General features: G+C 40.3%; 1 protein-coding gene across 3 annotated transcripts in view; it reads left to right on the top strand.

Annotated features, from left to right (window-relative positions):
* LOC311060895 (C-terminal-binding protein 2-like) overlaps window positions 1-10278 on the top strand; it is a 91630-nt gene extending 81352 nt beyond the window's left edge. For 2 of the 3 annotated variants that reach the window (XM_084079271.1, XM_084079272.1), the window contains exons 7-9: window positions 2288-2415; window positions 4397-4514; window positions 7734-10278. In XM_084079271.1, coding sequence (XP_083935397.1) covers window positions 2288-2415; window positions 4397-4514; window positions 7734-7917 — 430 coding nt within the window. In that variant the 3' untranslated portion in view covers window positions 7918-10278. Of the gene's footprint in view, window positions 1-2287; window positions 2416-4396; window positions 4515-5438; window positions 5518-7733 lie in introns of all 3 variants that reach the window. The other variant, XM_084079273.1, reaches the window with a different exon arrangement.
* The last annotated feature ends 11288 nt before the right edge of the window (window positions 10279-21566 follow it).

The raw sequence follows: 21566 nt of genomic DNA, 5'->3' as shown, positions 1-21566 counted from the left end.
CTGGAAACGAAATACCGCGGAAGTTGATTGAGGGTGGGGGGGGGGGAGCGGGCGGGGGCCAGGGGGGGTGTAACTGCAACGGACGCCCTCCATCGTCCCCGCTGCACACATGAAGAGAGCTGAACAACCTGACACACCTGTCAACCTGTCAACACAGAGACCATCTAGAATGTAGCTTGTTGTTGCCCGATCGGTGGATTGAGCCATAAAGCCTGATTTATGCTCGGTTGCGTGCGGGAAAATAGGCCGTAAATAGGCGATCTACAAGCTCACAACGCGTCGCACTGCGACACGTTGTGAGCTTGTAGATCGCTTACAGCGTAGCATCCGCTTTCAGTGATAGATGACACCACACCACTGTGTAGTGTAACCTTTTCTCTTTTTTTTTACGAGATAGTATAGCATGTTGATTATTGGGCTTCATAGTGTAATGTGACACATCATAGTATAGTATCTGTTTTGTATTTTGACACCATAGATCTTTAATCCTTTAAGACCAGGAAAGCATCTGTGTCATTTTAAGATTTCTTTGGCTATTAAAAAATAGCAGATCTACAAGCTCATAGCGCGGCACTCGGTGCCACCGATTCTTTCCCGGTCTAAATGGGTTAAATTGTATATGATCTTGTTTCACACCATAGTATTACTGTGACATTCTTCGGATGCAATAGCCCCATGTAAATTATTGGATGTTATAGCACGCGCTGGGCAAGACCTGAGTGTGGGCGGAAGTACCGCCCAGGGAAGTTACGTCAAGGCTTTACAGAGCTGTTTACTGTGTGTATGCACTTCCGGGGGAAGTGCATACACCGTAAATCCCGTCTTTATAGACATTCTCTGCATTAGGTGGTTACCAAGCTTATCTCCTCGGAGATACGAAAAGGCTGGGCCATTAATGTATGATGTTTTTCAAGCAAAAAGACACCAATATGTGGAGGTGCTGACCAACGTGTAAAACATCAAAATCAAAAGAAGAGGTTGCACTGATTTTATTAAACCAACATTGTGACCACTGAGGTCTCCTTCTGGATTTTTTGAGCATAGTATGATGTGTTTGACACCATAGCTTAGCATATTCTTTCATAAGTTTCATGCATGTCATTTTTCGACAGTAGGACAGGGTGTTTTTTTCTCTTTTTGCACCATTTGATGCAAATGGAACTGCGCCCTTTTCGAGTAGTGTAGGCAGCGAAGACATGCAGTGACATGTTAACACTTGACCCCCTGCTGTTTGACTGGCATCAAAACACTGGCCTGTCATGACGGCGGCCCTGCTTTATGTTCGCAGCCATCGGATAAAAGCCAGATTTGCGGTTTGACTTTTGAAAACTAGACCCGATCAAAATGACCCACATATTGATGTGGGTCATCAATATGTGGGATGTAGGACAAAGGGATACACATGCTGTGTGTAGCCTCACATGAAGTGGGACACCTGGGTCGGGCAGAAACCTCTTATCTCCAACTTGTTGTGTTTTTTTTTGTAAATGAATGCCCTACTTGATCATACTATAGTGTATACTATATGACAAAAGCATCAAAAGTAGCAGATCTGCAAGCTCAAAAAGCCCGTGAAGCGACGTGTTTTGAGCTTGTCGGTCTGCCATTTCTTTCATACTTTTGAATTTGAATCCAGAATAGTAACAATTTTGGACATATCAGGTTTCCACCCGACAGAGACGATAATAATATGGGTCATGTCAGGTGTGCCTTTTAGAAGCTGTTGCCAGCGCAGCAAGCCCTTGTACATTTACACATTAGGGGTGTGCCGATATATCGTCCCGCGATATATCGCGATACGTTTTCGCGACGATATGTATCGTTTTGGGAAAAAAAAATATCGTTTTTGAAAAAAAAAAAAAAATTTTTTTTTTTTTTTTACAATCATAATAATTAGGCATGCAAACGTCCCCGAAGTGAAAAGAGTGACAACATGTTTTTTTTTCGGGTCAGGTGTCATACTATTTGGATTCAAAACGGCTATTGTAGCTGAAAAGCTACAAGTTTGCATGTCTGAATAATGCAAAAACAGAATTATTTGTTTGCATTTTCTTTTTTTCTCCTCCATATATTTTCATAATAAAAAAGTGCGTATCGTATCGTATCGAAATCGTATCGAAGTTGTGAGCCAAATATCGTATCGTATCGTTTGGTGAAATTAGTGTATCGGCACACCCCTATTACACATACATGTGTCAATAGTAGTTGTTCCTGTATCTCTCTCTCAACCTCTCCCTCTCTCTCTCTCTCTCTCTCTCTCTCTCTCTCTCTCTCTCTCTCATATCAGTTTTGCCCAGGGACCCCTGAAAGACGCTCCCAACCTGATCTGCACACCACACACAGCCTGGTACAGCGAGCAGGCTTCTCTGGAGATGAGGGAGGCAGCTGCCACAGAGATCCGGAGAGCCATCACCGGTACGCACTCACTCACTCACTCACTCACTCACTCACCTGTCCCGACAACATCCGTCCCTTCACATTCACGCTGGCGAAAAAGAAACGTACAGATTCAGAATGACACGCTCGGCGGTTTGATTTAGAAATGTTGACTACTTACATCAGTGGTTCTCAAACTTTTTCATGTCAAGGACCCCCAAATTGACACTTATTAGCCCGCGGACCCCCATTTGAAAAGATATGCCAGGGACCCCCATAAGAGAAGATTTTTACGGCTCTAGCAGTGATTCTCAACCTTTTTAATTTCAAGGACCCCCAGTTTGACAAGCATTAGGGCTACAAACCCCATTTCATGGCATTTCTATCTCTGGGACCCCAATTCATATTGTAAAATCAATGTTAATTTAACTCTGAGAGTGTACAAATGGAACCAAATGGACCCGTTAGGGTCCATTTGATTCCATTTTTACACTCTCAGAGTTACAGACCCATAAGGGTCCATTTGGTTCCTATCCATCATTTAGCTGGGGACCCCCTGGAACCCCCTCAAGTACCCCTGGGGGTCCCCGGACCCCACTTTGAGAACCAATGACTTACATCACTGTTTTATTCTGTGTCGTACGACGTGGTGAAAATAGCTGCCGTATGAGCTCACATCGTGTTGCATCGTGGCACTTTGTGAGCATCTGCAATTTTTGCCTATATTGACATGCCCAAAATTAGAGATGTCAGGGTTGATGATGTGGTTAAAGTTCAGGTTTTTCTCTCAAATAGCAGGACAGGAAATACACGTTTAACTGTTTCACAGATGGCTTAAAATGCTCATCAACATATTCAATCAAATCATCCTTATCAGTGCAACCCCCCCCCAAACCCCCATTTTATCTGATCAGATGCACATCTCTGCTTTCCCAGATGTCATATTTCCACTTCAATAGGCCCTGGGCAGTCGTTATTGAATCTGGAGCTCTTAATAGATGTCATCATTAGGCCCCCGACGCACAGCCCAGAGCCCAGAGGCTCTCTGGCCTCTCCAGATAACATCCACAGATTGTTAAATGATGTTAATTTGCCGTTTGTGCAGCCACAAAGTCAAGATATGTTTGTCAGGCCCAAACGCATTTGCATGCAAGTGTCTTTTCTGGTTCTTTCATCGCCTTGCTCTCGCATTGTAGCTTTTTTTTATTGGTGTGTGAGATTCATGTCGCTAGACTCTGACATAGATAACAACGTATTTGTTGTGTGGGCTATTTTGGGAGGATGATTTGATAGAATATGTTGAGGGGGTGATAGGGCTTTCTCATTTTCCGCCCCCTCTCTGTGGAACTCACTCTCTCCCAGTGGTGTAAAGTAACTAAGTACATTTACTCAAGTACTGTACTTAAATAGAATTGTGAGGTATTTTTTACTTTACTGGAGTATTTCAATTCCAAAACATACATTGACCACTTCAGCCCTATATGCATTTCGGCCATTTGAAAATAGCCGATCTATAAGCTCACAATGCGTCGCGATGCTATTTTCAAAAGATTTGTATACATTTGAAAGGTTGTGAAATGGGACATTCTGATGATGAGTACTTTCTACTTTTGGTACTTTAAGTGCATTTTGATACCAATACTTTTGTACTTTTACTCAGAAGTACATTTTGAATTCCGGACTTTCACTTGTAACAGAGTATTTCTACATTGCAGTACTGATACTTTTACTTAAGTAAGAAATGTGACTACTTTTTCCACCACTGCTCTCTCTAAACTTGCATCAACGCAGAGCCCTCTCTTATTTTAAAACCTGCCTTCAAAACACACCTCTTCAGACATGCCTTCGCCACTATCTATCTTTAATCGTTTTTAGTTATATATTATAATTGTATTTGTTTAATAAAGTTATTTCTTGGGTTGCCTTTGAGCACCTAGAAAAGTGCTTTATACGTCTGATTTATTGTTATTATAACCGTTAAAATAATATTTATTTTAATGTTAATTTCTTCCTATTATAGGCCGTATCCCTGACAGCCTAAGAAACTGCGTCAACAAGGAGTTTTTCATCACCACAGCACCGTGGGGGGTTATGGAACAACCAGGGGTCCACCCTGAGCTAAATGGCGCCGCCTACAGGTAAGGCAGGACATAATAATGTACATGTGCTTCAGCTCTCACTTTTTCTTTTTGTAAAAAGAAGCCTTTTTAATTGAAAGCCAGCCTGCTTTAGGTTTTCCATGTAGTATATCATCATTAATCACTTAGAACCTGGCATCCCTATTTTGGGCATGTCATTACTCATTACAGATGGATTTTGTTCTGAAAATAGCCGATCTACAAGTTCACACGGCTATTTTTCCGCTGCGTGACGCCATCGTATTGCGAAATCTAAAGTTTAAGTGGTTAAATGAATTGCGATAATGACTTTTTACAGCCTCTCTTGAGCCGATTTCTTGGAAGATGTCTCGTTATATCCTGGAGGAGTCGGAATAGAAGGGTTTTAGTTTTTTTTTCCCCAAACTAGATCAAATGAATGTGTCTCCAAAGCCAGGTCACTAGGTTCACTGTTTGTCATGGTGACATTTGGGTGTTTTATGCTAACATTTAAACGTGCTGTCACAATGACTCACACATCATTGTAGTCATTTTCCACATTTTACTTTCATATAGTAGTAAACAAAGGCTCACTGTTCAAATAAACCGATATAGATGTAGCATCTTTAATCGATGTGCCATTCCTCTCATCTACATGTCCACAGTCTCTTTATTCCATACTAATCTCTTGTGTGCATTTACATTTGGTTTGTAAAGCCTATTTTCCATTTCACTTCACTCAATATCTTCAATAAATGAAATAAATAAAAAAAACGTATCAGTATTCTGCCTTGAAGACTCTAGGGTTTGGACCCCTATGTAGAGCGCTAGCCGATAGGGCTAGCGCTAGCCCACCATTGTGCCCTCTGTGTAGAGCGCTAGCCGTTAGGGGCCAGCGCTAGCCCACCCATGATGTGCCTCTAGTGGGCCGTTCCTGATCTCAGCATGTGCTTCTCTCACACACAGCCAAGTTCAACATCAAACTCTTCCAGCCCTAACAACCGGTGTCCCCCAGGGCCAAATTAATGCCTAGATCAGAAAGCAGGTAAATACGACCAATCCAGGGACCTGGATAGACAACCCCCCCTCTTCACCCCTGGGTCTGCTGTGTGTCAATTCTGTCTCCCCCACCCACCCCCCAATACCCTCCTCTCCCTCACCCTAGTGTTGATTTTGACAGCACATTTTTATTCAGTTTTAGTCACAGTCTTTTGAATCAAATTCCTTTTAGTTTTAGTCATATTTTAGTAATCTGAAATGTTTTACTGCTAGTCTAGTTTTAGTTGTCTAAATATCATAAGATTATAGTCGACTAAATCTACAATTGATTTAGTCAATAAAATGTATTTTGGCGGGCCTTGATGGGCGTCGTAATGGCTGATTTTACACTTGGTTGCATGCTGAAAATAGCCGATCTACAAGCTCACAACGTGTCGCAACGCAACGCGTTGTGAGCTTGTAGATCTGCTATTTTCACAGCGCAACACCTGAACCCAACCAAACTATTTTTTCTACTGGATCTCTTCTCCGCTAGTCTCTCCCTAACATTTTAGTCTAGTTTGTATTTGTTGACGAAATTGTCAATATATATATATATATATATATATATATATATATATATATATATATATATATATATATATATATATATATATAGAGTCTTAGTTTTAGTCATCATAGCTTAGTTTTTATTTGGTTTTTATTTAGTTTTCGTCAGTGAAAAAAGGTAGTCGACGAACATTTTTCATCATAGTTTTAGTGGACGAAATCAACACTACCCCCACCCAATACCCTCCTCTTCCTCACCCCACCCCTCTATGTACACCCTTACGCAACCCCTGACACACTTCTCATTTAGCAAACCACTAAGTAGGGATAGGCACAGTGTGGGTTTGGAGTGTTGCATAAGCATGGTGTGGTGACATTCAATCTTCTGGTTCCATTCACTCGGATGGAGTCGTGGCCTCTCTTGGTTTTCCTCGTCCACGGTTGAATGGGCCGTTGAGCCGTTGGGTTAAAACCGCAGTATTTGGCACCCTTCGCTTTTTTTCTCCCTCTTCTTTTGTTTGAACGCTGTTATAGTTACGCTCCCGGAACATTGTGTTTTCGACTCAGACTGTGATGTAGTGTTTTTGTGGAGAGAATCCTAGTCTCTCGTGGTGAAGGGGATGTGGGTTAAGCTTTCGTTTATACTTCGTTGCACGATGGTGTTGCTTTGCCAGAAAAGAACTGGTCTTTTTGGCAAAGAGACACCGGCGTACCACGAACACGAAGTATGAATTTGGCTTTAGACGTCGTTAACCCATTAAGACCTGAGGCAGATTCTACAAATGTCTTCTAAATCCTAACAGTTTTCTGAAAAACGTATGCTGCTACAGTATATCAGTGGTGCTCAAAGTTTTTCATGTCAAGGACCCCCAAAAGTATATGTATTTGGTCGCCGACCCCCATCTCCAAATATTTTGTTCCAGGGACCCCCAGAAGCAAAGATTTAAGTTAAAAATGTTCGCTTTAAAAATATATATATTCAAAGATTTGCACAAATGTTCACTATTTCTGAATAGCCAAAGTATAAAATAATGGTTAAAGTGATAAAAATCTAAAATGACACAAATTCTTCCCTGGTTTTAATGGGTTAATAACTGGAGCTGCCTGTTACCTTTCCCTGGTGCTGCTGGTATCTGAACTAGAGCTGGGCAGTATATGGATATCATATTGTGAATTGTGATATGAATGAGACTAGATATCGTTTGGGATTTTGGATACCAGAATATCATGATATGACTTACTTAACCACTTGAACTCCAGCATCCCTATTCTGGGGGACCTTTCGCCAAGCTTGTAGAGAGGCAACTCAGGTCGCAGTTTGTATAGAGGCCGGGTTTAACTGGTTAAGTCTTGTCCTATCCTGGTTTTAAAGGATAAAGGAAAATAACTTATTTTCTATCAATTACACGCCCCCTGAAACCTTGAATTCATGGAGATTTTTTAGTTTTTGTCACATTCTTAAGACAAGAATTTGATCACCGGCAAATGATTGGCTTAGGAATGCGACAAAAACTAAAACATCTCCATGAATTCAAGGCTTCATGGGGTGTATAATTGATTGAAAATAAGTCATTTTTGGGGTGAACAACTCCTTTAAATTCTGTTTTATACTTTCATAAATGTAAAATAATATCACAATATCACAATATCGATATCACTAATCCACACCACAGAGCTGATGGTGGACTAACCTCCATTCCCCTGTTCCTCCAGGTACCCTCCCGGCGTGGTGGGAGTGGCTCCAGGTGGCATGCCAGGAGCGCTAGAGGGCATGGCCATGCCAGGGGGCGTGCCCATCGCCCACACCCTGCCCTCTGGCACACACCCATCCCAGGCCCCGTCGCCCAACCAGCCCTCGAAACACGGCGAGACCAGAGAGCACCTCACCGAGCAATAGCAAGCAGGCAGGAGGATCCTTAAACCCTGCAAACGACGTCAACATCCCCAAAAAACCCACTGACAGACCAAGCGAAAGCAACCAACCCCCACGTCCACACACACACACACCAAACCCACCATAACTGGGACCAAGAGACCGTGAATACACAAAAAGGCGGGCTGCCTGTTACTCACTCAGCAAAAACATGGGGACCTAGCGGAAGTGTTGCCCCCCCCCCCCCCCCCCCCCCGGGGCGGAATTGTACTCTTTACCGTTTTAGTTTTTACTCTCTCTGTCTCTTTTTGGGTTCAGTACCAACTTCACTCTCTGATAACGATGATGATGATGATGATGATGATGATGATTTTTGTTTTTCCTCTGGAACATGCCTGTCATTCTGGGACCCAGAGTCTAGTGTTTTTCGAGCGCTTTCGAACGGGAGAGGGATCGACTTTCCAGCTGCGCAATGAGACTCTGGCCTGCTCCCCCCGCCCAACCACACACACACCTAGACACACACACCTAGACACACACACACACACACACACACACACACACACACACACACACACACACACACACACACACACACACACACACACACACACACACACACACACACACACACACACACACACACACACACACACACGCACACCCCAGCAGAGCTCACAGGAAAGAAAAAGTTAGGCCCACAACCCTCGACACACCAATGGGAGAACAAGAGAAAAAAAAGACTTTGACATCATGTGCTACTGGACCTTATACCCGCGCCCCCCCCCAACGTCCCTATCCCCTGACCTTTACCCCCCGTCCCCGTCCCCACCTCCTCTTTGAGACCCCTCCTCATGTAACTGGTGTTTGTAATTTAGGTCTGATCAGTCCATTCTGTATTAACACCTCAGAAGAGAATATTTTTTCCCCTCTCAATCTTCAGTATGTATAAGGCGGAGATAAGACAAAAACGTCTGTCGACTTGACATGTATTTATCATTCATCGGACACACAGTGAAAAAGGAAAAAGACAAAGATTGCTCAACGTGTAATGGTAATCTAGAGTGAGTTTTAACCCTTTCCTGGCGATGTCAGTTCCATACGGTGTTTACATGGATGGGGCGATTTACAGCAAGATACCCCCAGAGGGCGCTGTCATGCTGTGTCTTGGGGGGGGGGGGGGGGGGGGGGTCACACTGAGATCACAGAACATTGTCATTGCAATGCTTAGCCAAGAAATCTCAATAGAACCACCATTGTGTACTGAAATCAGTGTTGTTCAGTATCGCCGAGCCCTCGGAAACACTCACTCTGTATGTATTTGATTGTAGTTGTTACCTGACTTTTGAGTTTGTGTGTGAAAGAGGGGAGGTAATAGCTCTGAGAGAGACGTGACAGACTGTCTAATAATAATAATTCACTACAATATTATATTAAGAAATGTATAACTTTTTTTGTGAAATGTCACAAAGAAATAGTTTGAAAAAACAAAAACTGGAGGAGAGGTGGTCAGCGCGCCAGCACTCCCCTCGTCGCAAGAGGACACCGCAACGCTCTCTTTTCCTATCCGTGTGCTGACGAAACATTTCTGCCGACGACGGACAGAAGGACTACATTTCTGACTTTCCGATATCGATCAACCGAGAGAGCCGCACGAGATTGCGACTCCCTCCCTCCCTTGAGCGACGGCGGCAGGCAGGCGCCGTCAGGCCCCGCCTTGTAACTTCACGAACAGGAAAGGGTTAAAGCAGACTTCATTCCTTAATGACTCAGGAAAACACCCTTTTTGCAGATTATTATTGTTTATTCCCAAAATTTTGTCTCGAGGAAAAAAAGAAAAAAAAAAGAAGAAATTACTAATAGTCTGGATACTTTCTCTCTTCCCTCATCTACTCCATTGTGGTATTTTTATATACAAGACCCATCCCATGTTTTTGGTGTTTAAAAAAAAGTTTTGAAGAGTCCTGTTAGATTTGTATTGCCTAGTTAAATGTTCCTATAACCATAGTCCTATGTGATCCACCCCTCTCTCTTTCTCTCTCCCTCTCTATTTCTCCTCCTACTTATATTTTCTTTGTTCTATTGAAGGCCAGGTTCTTTGGGGCATATCCTGTACTCTGTAAGAGCAATAGCAAAACTCTCATTTGCGCTTTCGTCGTACGACCGCGCCACCCGGGCAAAAAGCAACGGATTCCCGTTTTTTTAACCGAGTGCCGTGGCCGTGCGACGAGGTGTAAATTAGCCCTTAGTGTCCCAACCAATAGCAAGAAAGGCAGCCAGCAGTATGTTTTGTTTTTAGTGTGAGTATTTGTATTTGTTTCTTGTACAAGGTGAACATTTAGCATTCAGTGCAGTTCAAATAAAAGATACAATTCTGAGAACCAACTGTCTGTACTGACTGCTTGTTTGTTTGTTTGCTTGTTTGCTTGACTGTCTATTATGTGATTTTTGACGTGCAATGTCCTTTACATTATATTTGTGACAATAACAAATTTAAGGTAGGGTAAGTGATATGTTATGGTTAAAACAAAAAAGTGTTTTGTTAAAAGGTTAAAGCACTATATTCTGATAGTAATCATTGCTATAGTGTAGAGCTATTTAACACTATTTTAACCACAGAAAATCACAGACCCCACCTTTAAGCTTGTAATAGAGATAACTTGTTAAAGATAGCCAGCCCAAAAGCACTTTTACTTCTACCTATGGGCACCACAAATTTGCACTGTATGTTTTTAGAAATGCATTCCCCACTGCAGTTTCCTTGGGTCCTGACGACTGCAGCACACTGCAACCACACAGCCCTGGATAGGCAACCCAGCCTGGTGGAGAGATGCGCGCTGTGGAGCATTCTTCTCTAGTTAATTGTAGTAGTAGTCGTGGAATTGCCACACAGTCGTTTACTGCCACACAGTAAACAAGTGTACTGTGTGTATTTCTCATGAGAGTTGTCATATTATTTTCCCTATTGTTGTTGTTGTTGTTATGTTTGTCCGGTACGTAAGGAAGTCTATGGAGGCATCATCCCCTGGTGGCCGGGAAACGAACTGCACAAACATAAAACAATGCAGGGAAAATACGGTTTTCAGAAAGAGTACTGTGTTTCAATGCAGGAAAACACCCCAGCATCATTATATAGTGGCTGATAGAGGGGAAAAAATGCAAAATATATATATACAAATATTTTCTAAATTTAGGCTTAATGTTCCCTACAATGCCTTTAAATCCGAAAAAATCACTAAGTGTGGAGGCCAAAATCGTCCCCCCAAAAGCCTGTTAGGAGTACGTTTCAGGCAATTTAGAGTTGATTGGTAGTACTTTGTAGTGACTTTTTTTGGTCCCTAAGATTCATCGAGCTCTGGACATTGTGTCACTACCGAAACGAAAGTTTGTCACTACCGAAACGGAAGTTAAATCCGAAAAAATCACTAATTGTGGAGGCCAAAATCGTCCCCCCAAAAACCTGTTAGGAGTACGTTTCAGGCAATTTAGAGTTGATTGGTAATTTTCGTTTCGGTAAAATTTATTTTACCGAAACGAAAGTTAAATCCGAAAAAATCACTAAGTGTGGAGGCCAAAATCGTCCCCCCAAAAACCTGTTAGGAGTACGTTTCAGGCAATTTAGAGTTGATTGGTAATTTTCGTTTCGGTAAAATTTATTTTACCGAAACGAAAGTTAAATCCGAAAAAATCACTAAGTGTGGAGGCCAAAATCGTCCCCCCAAAAACCTGTTAGGAGTACTTTTCAGGCAACCGAAACGGAAATTACCAATCAACTCTAAATTGCCTGAAACGTACTCCTAACAGGTTTTTTGGGGGGACGATGTTGGCCTCCACACTTAGTGTTTTTTTCGGATTTAACTTTCGTTTCGGTAGTGACAAACTTTCGTTTCGGTAGTGACACAATGGTGAAAAAATAAATGTATTTGTCTTGTTTGTTGTTCAAGTCAAAGCACCAGGAAGGCTGTATTTCTTAGCCAACAGTTAGCTCAATGGGTTGAGACGCAGTATTCATGATCCAGAGGCCATGAGTTCAAATCCCACTGGTGTCTTTACTGTGATGCTTCCCTTTGCAGACTAACTTCTAGAAAAACAAGTTATAACCACCAGGAAACCTGTAACTCTCAGCCAACAGCATAGCTCAACCTGTAGAGCGTCTGTCCAATAACATGACTTGACTTAGCTTGTGTGGGTTCGATTCCCACTCGAGTCAAGTGTCCCCGGTAACTTGGGGCAACGGATAAATTGACTGATATCCTTAGTGATGCTTCCCTTTGCAGACTAACTTCTAGAAAAACAAGTTAAAACCTGCAGGAAATCTGTAAGATAAAACCACCAGGAAACCTGTAACTCTCAGCCAACAGCATAGCTCAACTGGTAGACCGTCTGTCCAATAACATGACTTGACTTGACTTGAGTGGGTTCGATTCCCACTCGAGTCAAGTGTCCCCGGTAACTTGGGGCAACGGATAAATTGACTGATATCCTTAGTGATGCTTCCCTTTGCAGACTAACTTCTAGAAAAAACAAGTTAATTCTAGAAAAACAAGTTAAAACCACCAGGAAACCTGTAACTCTCAGCCAACAGCATAGCTCAACTGGTAGAGCGTCTGTCCAATAACATGACTTGACTTGACTTGAGTGGGTTTTATTCCCACTCGAGTCAAGTGTCCCCGGTAACTTGGGGCAACGGATAAATTGACTGATATCCGTAGAATAACTTGTAGGAGTGTCCTGGTTCAAATCCAGAAACCACCTTAGTAACTGAAACCGAATCTGGCCAATTCGGACACTTGACTCGAGTGGGAATCGAACCCACTCAAGTCAAGTCAAGTCAAGTCATGTTATTGGACAGACGCTCTACCAGTTGAGCTATGCTGTTGGCTGAGAGTTACAGGTTTCCTGGTGGTTTTAACTTGTTTTTCTAGAATTAACTTGTTTTTTCTAGAAGTTAGTCTGCAAAGGGAAGCATCACTAAGGATATCAGTCAATTTATCCGTTGCCCCAAGTTACCGGGGACACTTGACTCAAGTGGGAATCGAACCCAGTCAAGTCAAGTCAAGTCATGTTATTGGACAGACGCTCTACCAGTTGAGCTATGCTGTTGGCTGAGAGTTACAGGTTTCCTGGTGGTTTTAACTTGTTTTTCTAGAATTAACTTGTTTTTTCTAGAAGTTAGTCTGCAAAGGGAAGCATCACTAAGGATATCAGTCAATTTATACGTTGCCCCAAGTTACCGGGGACACTTAACTCGAGTGGGAATCGAACCCACTCAAGTCAAGTCAAGTCATGTTATTGGACAGACGCTCTACCAGTTGAGCTAAGCTGTTGGCTGAGAGTTACAGGTTTCCTGGTGGTTTTAACTTGTTTTTCTAGAAGTTAGTCTGCAAAGGGAAGCATCACAGTAAAGACACCAGTGGGATTTGAACTCATGGCCTCTGGATCATGAATACTGCGTCTCAACCCATTGAGCTAACTGTTGGCCAAGAAAGACAGCCTTCCTGGTGCTTTGACTTGAACAACAAACAAGACAAATACATTTATTTTTTCACCATTGTGTCACTACCAAAACAAAAGTTTGTCACTACCGAAACTAAAGTTAAATCCGAAAAAAATAATAATTCGGATTTAACTTTCGTTTCGGTAAAATAAATTTTACCGAAACGAAAATTACCAATCAACTCTAAATTGCCTGAAACGTACTCCTAACAGGTTTTTGGGGGGACGATTTTGGCGTCCACACTTAGTGATTTTTTCGGATTTAACTTTCGTTTCGGTAAAATAAATTTTACCGAAACCAAAATTACCAATCAACTCTAAATTGCCTGAAACGTACTCCTAACAGGTTTTTGGGGGGACGATTTTGGCGTCCACACTTAGTGATTTTTTCGGATTTAACTTTCGTTTCGGTAAAATAAATTTTACCGAAACGAAAATTACCAATCAACTCTAAATTGCCTGAAACGTACTCCTAACAGGTTTTTGGGGGGACGATTTTTTATTTTGGCCTCCACACTTAGTGATTTTTTCAGATTTAACTTTCGTTTCGGTAGTGACACAATGGTGACACTACCGAAACGAAAAAAAAATTACTAAGTCCAGAGCTCGATGAATGTTAGGGACAAAAAAAAAATTCACTACAAAGTACTACCAATCAACTCTAAATTGCCTGAAACGTACTCCTAACAGGTTTTTGGGGGGACGATTTCTTTTTTGGCCTCCACACTTTGTGATTTTTTCGGATTTAACTTTCGTTTCGGTAGTGACAAACTTTCGTTTCGGTAGTGACGCAATGGTGGGAAAAAAAGTCACTACAAAGTACTACCAATCAACTCTAAATTGCCTGAAATGTACTCCTAACAGGTTTTTGGGGGGACGATTTTTTTTTTGGCCTCCACACTCGGTAGTGAGGACCCCCAGACCCCCCACTAGCCACGCCCCCAACCAATCTCCTGGATTCTGACAGTCCAATGTTGGCAGCCCTGGCTACTACTAATCCTACATACTTACTGCTAGTAACCCCATTCATACTTTAAAATGTTCATCTTACTGTGGACATGTTTGCCTGAAAAGGAATCTTTGAAATGTTTAATAGTTTTAGAATTGTACTCTTTTAAAAGTTCAGAGATTTATAATGGAGGTCGATGGAAGAATTTGGGACCTCAAAAAAACACTTTCACCTAGAAACTCCATTCACAGTTCAAAAAATCCACCTTACTGTGGACATGCATGCTTGAGATTTTTTCTTTGAAATCATTTGTAGTTTGGGAGATATTTAACTTTAAGCGCCCCATGCATTGTGGATGCGGCAAAGGGAAACGAGTACAGGCTACTAATCCTACATACTTACTGCTAGTAACCCCATTCATACTTTAAAATGTTCATCTTACTGTGGACATGTTTGCCTGAAAAGGAATCTTTGAAATGTTTAATAGTTTTAGAATTGTACTCTTTTAAAAGTTCAGAGATTTATAATGGAGGTCGATGGAAGAATTTGGGACCTCAAAAAAACACTTTCACCTAGAAACTCCATTCACAGTTCAAAAAATCCACCTTACTGTGGACATGCATGCTTGAGATTTTTTCTTTGAAATCATTTGTAGTTTGGGAGATATTTAACTTTAAGCGCCCCATGCATTGTGGATGCGGCAAAGGGAAACGAGTACAGGCTACTAATCCTACATACTTACTGCTAGTAACCCCATTCATACTTTAAAATGTTCATCTTACTGTGGACATGTTTGCCTGAAAAGGAATCTTTGAAATGTTTAATAGTTTTAGAATTGTACTCTTTTAAAAGTTCAGAGATTTATAATGGAGGTCGATGGAAGAATTTGGGACCTCAAAAAAACACTTTCACCTAGAAACTCCATTCACAGTTCAAAAAATCCACCTTACTGTGGACATGCATGCTTGAGATTTTTTCTTTGAAATCATTTGTAGTTTGGGAGATATTTAACTTTAAGCGCCCCATGCATTGTGGATGCGGCAAAGGGAAACGAGTACAGGCTACTAATCCTACATACTTACTGCTAGTAACCCCATTCATACTTTAAAATGTTCATCTTACTGTGGACATGTTTGCCTGAAAAGGAATCTTTGAAATGTTTAATAGTTTTAGAATTGTACTCTTTTAAAAGTTCAGAGATTTATAATGGAGGTCGATGGAAGAATTTGGGACCTCAAAAAAACACTTTCACCTAGAAACTCCATTCACAGTTCAAAAAATCCACCTTACTGTGGACAGTTCAAAAAATCCACCTTACTGTGGACATGCATGCTTGAGATTTTTTCTTTGAAATCATTTGTAGTTTGGGAGATATTTAACTTTAAGCGCCCCATGCATTGTGGATGCGGCAAAGGGAAACGAGTACAGGCTACTAATCCTACATACTTACTGCTAGTAACCCCATTCATACTTTAAAATGTTCATCTTACTGTGGACATGTTTGCCTGAAAAGGAATCTTTGAAATGTTTAATAGTTTTAGAATTGTACTCTTTTAAAAGTTCAGAGATTTATAATGGAGGTCGATGGAAGAATTTGGGACCTCAAAAAAACACTTTCACCTAGAAACTCCATTCACAGTTCAAAAAATCCACCTTACTGTGGACATGCATGCTTGAGATTTTTTCTTTGAAATCATTTGTAGTTTGGGAGATATTTAACTTTAAGCGCCCCATGCATTGTGGATGCGGCAAAGGGAAACGAGTACAGGCTACTAATCCTACATACTTACTGCTAGTAACCCCATTCATACTTTAAAATGTTCATCTTACTGTGGACATGTTTGCCTGAAAAGGAATCTTTGAAATGTTTAATAGTTTTAGAATTGTACTCTTTTAAAAGTTCAGAGATTTATAATGGAGGTCGATGGAAGAATTTGGGACCTCAAAAAAACACTTTCACCTAGAAACTCCATTCACAGTTCAAAAAATCCACCTTACTGTGGACATGCATGCTTGAGATTTTTTCTTTGAAATCATTTGTAGTTTGGGAGATATTTAACTTTAAGCGCCCCATGCATTGTGGATGCGGCAAAGGGAAACGAGTACAGGCTACTAATCCTACATACTTACTGCTAGTAACCCCATTCATACTTTAAAATGTTCATCTTACTGTGGACATGTTTGCCTGAAAAGGAATCTTTGAAATGTTTAATAGTTTTAGAATTGTACTCTTTTAAAAGTTCAGAGATTTATAATGGAGGTCGATGGAAGAATTTGGGACCTCAAAAAAACACTTTCACCTAGAAACTCCATTCACAGTTCAAAAAATCCACCTTACTGTGGACATGCATGCTTGAGATTTTTTCTTTGAAATCATTTGTAGTTTGGGAGATATTTAACTTTAAGCGCCCCATGCATTGTGGATGCGGCAAAGGGAAACGAGTACAGGCTACTAATCCTACATACTTACTGCTAGTAACCCCATTCATACTTTAAAATGTTCATCTTACTGTGGACATGTTTGCCTGAAAAGGAATCTTTGAAATGTTTAATAGTTTTAGAATTGTACTCTTTTAAAAGTTCAGAGATTTATAATGGAGGTCGATGGAAGAATTTGGGACCTCAAAAAAACACTTTCACCTAGAAACTCCATTCACAGTTCAAAAAATCCACCTTACTGTGGACATGCATGCTTGAGATTTTTTCTTTGAAATCATTTGTAGTTTGGGAGATATTTAACTTTAAGCGCCCCATGCATTGTGGATGCGGCAAAGGGAAACGAGTACAGGCTACTAATCCTACATACTTACTGCTAGTAACCCCATTCATACTTTAAAATGTTCATCTTACTGTGGACATGTTTGCCTGAAAAGGAATCTTTGAAATGTTTAATAGTTTTAGAATTGTACTCTTTTAAAAGTTCAGAGATTTATAATGGAGGTCGATGGAAGAATTTGGGACCTCAAAAAAACACTTTCACCTAGAAACTCCATTCACAGTTCAAAAAATCCACCTTACTGTGGACATGCATGCTTGAGATTTTTTCTTTGAAATCATTTGTAGTTTGGGAGATATTTAACTTTAAGCGCCCCATGCATTGTGGATGCGGCAAAGGGAAACGAGTACAGGCTACTAATCCTACATACTTACTGCTAGTAACCCCATTCATACTTTAAAATGTTCATCTTACTGTGGACATGTTTGCCTGAAAAGGAATCTTTGAAATGTTTAATAGTTTTAGAATTGTACTCTTTTAAAAGTTCAGAGATTTATAATGGAGGTCGATGGAAGAATTTGGGACCTCAAAAAAACACTTTCACCTAGAAACTCCATTCACAGTTCAAAAAATCCACCTTACTGTGGACATGCATGCTTGAGATTTTTTCATTGAAATCATTTGTAGTTTGGGAGATATTTAACTTTAAGCGCCCCATGCATTGTGGATGCGGCAAAGGGAAACGAGTACAGGCTACTAATCCTACATACTTACTGCTAGTAACCCCATTCATACTTTAAAATGTTCATCTTACTGTGGACATGTTTGCCTGAAAAGGAATCTTTGAAATGTTTAATAGTTTTAGAATTGTACTCTTTTAAAAGTTCAGAGATTTATAATGGAGGTCGATGGAAGAATTTGGGACCTCAAAAAAACACTTTCACCTAGAAACTCCATTCACAGTTCAAAAAATCCACCTTACTGTGGACATGCATGCTTGAGATTTTTTCTTTGAAATCATTTGTAGTTTGGGAGATATTTAACTTTAAGCGCCCCATGCATTGTGGATGCGGCAAAGGGAAACGAGTACAGGCTACTAATCCTACATACTTACTGCTAGTAACCCCATTCATACTTTAAAATGTTCATCTTACTGTGGACATGTTTGCCTGAAAAGGAATCTTTGAAATGTTTAATAGTTTTAGAATTGTACTCTTTTAAAAGTTCAGAGATTTATAATGGAGGTCGATGGAAGAATTTGGGACCTCAAAAAAACACTTTCACCTAGAAACTCCATTCACAGTTCAAAAAATCCACCTTACTGTGGACATGCATGCTTGAGATTTTTTCTTTGAAATCATTTGTAGTTTGGGAGATATTTAACTTTAAGCGCCCCATGCATTGTGGATGCGGCAAAGGGAAACGAGTACAGGCTACTAATCCTACATACTTACTGCTAGTAACCCCATTCATACTTTAAAATGTTCATCTTACTGTGGACATGTTTGCCTGAAAAGGAATCTTTGAAATGTTTAATAGTTTTAGAATTGTACTCTTTTAAAAGTTCAGAGATTTATAATGGAGGTCGATGGAAGAATTTGGGACCTCAAAAAAACACTTTCACCTAGAAACTCCATTCACAGTTCAAAAAATCCACCTTACTGTGGACATGCATGCTTGAGATTTTTTCTTTGAAATCATTTGTAGTTTGGGAGATATTTAACTTTAAGCGCCCCATGCATTGTGGATGCGGCAAAGGGAAACGAGTACAGGCTACTAATCCTACATACTTACTGCTAGTAACCCCATTCATACTTTAAAATGTTCATCTTACTGTGGACATGTTTGCCTGAAAAGGAATCTTTGAAATGTTTAATAGTTTTAGAATTGTACTCTTTTAAAAGTTCAGAGATTTATAATGGAGGTCGATGGAAGAATTTGGGACCTCAAAAAAACACTTTCACCTAGAAACTCCATTCACAGTTCAAAAAATCCACCTTACTGTGGACATGCATGCTTGAGATTTTTTCTTTGAAATCATTTGTAGTTTGGGAGATATTTAACTTTAAGCGCCCCATGCATTGTGGATGCGGCAAAGGGAAACGAGTACAGGCTACTAATCCTACATACTTACTGCTAGTAACCCCATTCATACTTTAAAATGTTCATCTTACTGTGGACATGTTTGCCTGAAAAGGAATCTTTGAAATGTTTAATAGTTTTAGAATTGTACTCTTTTAAAAGTTCAGAGATTTATAATGGAGGTCGATGGAAGAATTTGGGACCTCAAAAAAACACTTTCACCTAGAAACTCCATTCACAGTTCAAAAAATCCACCTTACTGTGGACATGCATGCTTGAGATTTTTTCTTTGAAATCATTTGTAGTTTGGGAGATATTTAACTTTAAGCGCCCCATGCATTGTGGATGCGGCAAAGGGAAACGAGTACAGGCTACTAATCCTACATACTTACTGCTAGTAACCCCATTCATACTTTAAAATGTTCATCTTACTGTGGACATGTTTGCCTGAAAAGGAATCTTTGAAATGTTTAATAGTTTTAGAATTGTACTCTTTTAAAAGTTCAGAGATTTATAATGGAGGTCGATGGAAGAATTTGGGACCTCAAAAAAACACTTTCACCTAGAAACTCCATTCACAGTTCAAAAAATCCACCTTACTGTGGACATGCATGCTTGAGATTTTTTCTTTGAAATCATTTGTAGTTTGGGAGATATTTAACTTTAAGCGCCCCATGCATTGTGGATGCGGCAAAGGGAAACGAGTACAGGCTACTAATCCTACATACTTACTGCTAGTAACCCCATTCATACTTTAAAATGTTCATCTTACTGTGGACATGTTTGCCTGAAAAGGAATCTTTGAAATGTTTAATAGTTTTAGAATTGTACTCTTTTAAAAGTTCAGAGATTTATAATGGAGGTCGATGGAAGAATTTGGGACCTCAAAAAAACACTTTCACCTAGAAACTCCATTCACAGTTCAAAAAATCCACCTTACTGTGGACATGCATGCTTGAGATTTTTTCTTTGAAATCATTTGTAGTTTGGGAGATATTTAACTTTAAGCGCCCCATGCATTGTGGATGCGGCAAAGGGAAACGAGTACAGGCTACTAATCCTACATACTTACTGCTAGTAACCCCATTCATACTTTAAAATGTTCATCTTACTGTGGACATGTTTGCCTGAAAAGGAATCTTTGAAATGTTTAATAGTTTTAGAATTGTACTCTTTTAAAAGTTCAGAGATTTATAATGGAGGTCGATGGAAGAATTTGGGACCTCAAAAAAACACTTTCACCTAGAAACTCCATTCACAGTTCAAAAAATCCACCTTACTGTGGACATGCATGCTTGAGATTTTTTCTTTGAAATCATTTGTAGTTTGGGAGATATTTAACTTTAAGCGCCCCATGCATTGTGGATGCGGCAAAGGGAAACGAGTACAGGCTACTAATCCTACATACTTACTGCTAGTAACCCCATTCATACTTTAAAATGTTCATCTTACTGTGGACATGTTTGCCTGAAAAGGAATCTTTGAAATGTTTAATAGTTTTAGAATTGTACTCTTTTAAAAGTTCAGAGATTTATAATGGAGGTCGATGGAAGAATTTGGGACCTCAAAAAAACACTTTCACCTAGAAACTCCATTCACAGTTCAAAAAATCCACCTTACTGTGGACATGCATGCTTGAGATTTTTTCTTTGAAATCATTTGTAGTTTGGGAGATATTTAACTTTAAGCGCCCCATGTATTGTGGATGCGGCAAAGGGAAACGAGTACAGGCTACTAATCCTACATACTTACTGCTAGTAACCCATTCATACTTTAAAATGTTCATCTTACTGTGGACATGTTTGCCTGAAAAGGAATCTTTGAAATGTTTAATAGTTTTAGATATTGGACCCTTCGCTAAACCCCACCCCAAAAGCGATTGTCCAGTGCCAGCTTAGCAACCGTTGTTAGCCTGGCATAGGTCTGGCAAGCTTTCGTCACCTGCCATAGCTGTTAATGTTATCGTCCGCACACACACAATCATTTCCAACATAGTGGCAAGAATAGGAATACCACGATAACGTAATGGTGACTATGAACCACGTACCCAAACCCGTTGGAGGCTACTTTTCCCAAGCTGAAATCTGCACTTAAACTGCAAGGCTTCATGGCTGTGTTGTTGAACACATACGCAGCCTAATTTACGTCGGGAAAGTTACACGATTCACTCGCCCAGGTGGTGTCAATAATAGGCTACTAATCACCGTAATCGTAACAAAATTCAGAATCACAGCGCTGCCTGTTTCGGATTCCGCACGTTAAAGTATATTAGTTCATTTGTTCGTCTATTTGTTAACTGCTACTGCAGTCCCTGCGGTACATGAAAACTCCTGTTGCAGTCAAGGATCACCTTCAACCTGGTGTTTGCACTTTCTCCATTTACGGTCCGTACATCTATATAAACGTTTAGATTTTAAATATAAAGTGCTT

The sequence above is a fragment of the Gymnoscopelus microlampas genome (assembly GCF_963454915.1).
Source record: "Gymnoscopelus microlampas genome assembly, chromosome: 14".
NCBI lineage: Eukaryota > Metazoa > Chordata > Actinopteri > Myctophiformes > Myctophidae > Gymnoscopelus > Gymnoscopelus microlampas.
This window is presented reverse-complemented; position numbering and strand designations above follow the sequence as displayed.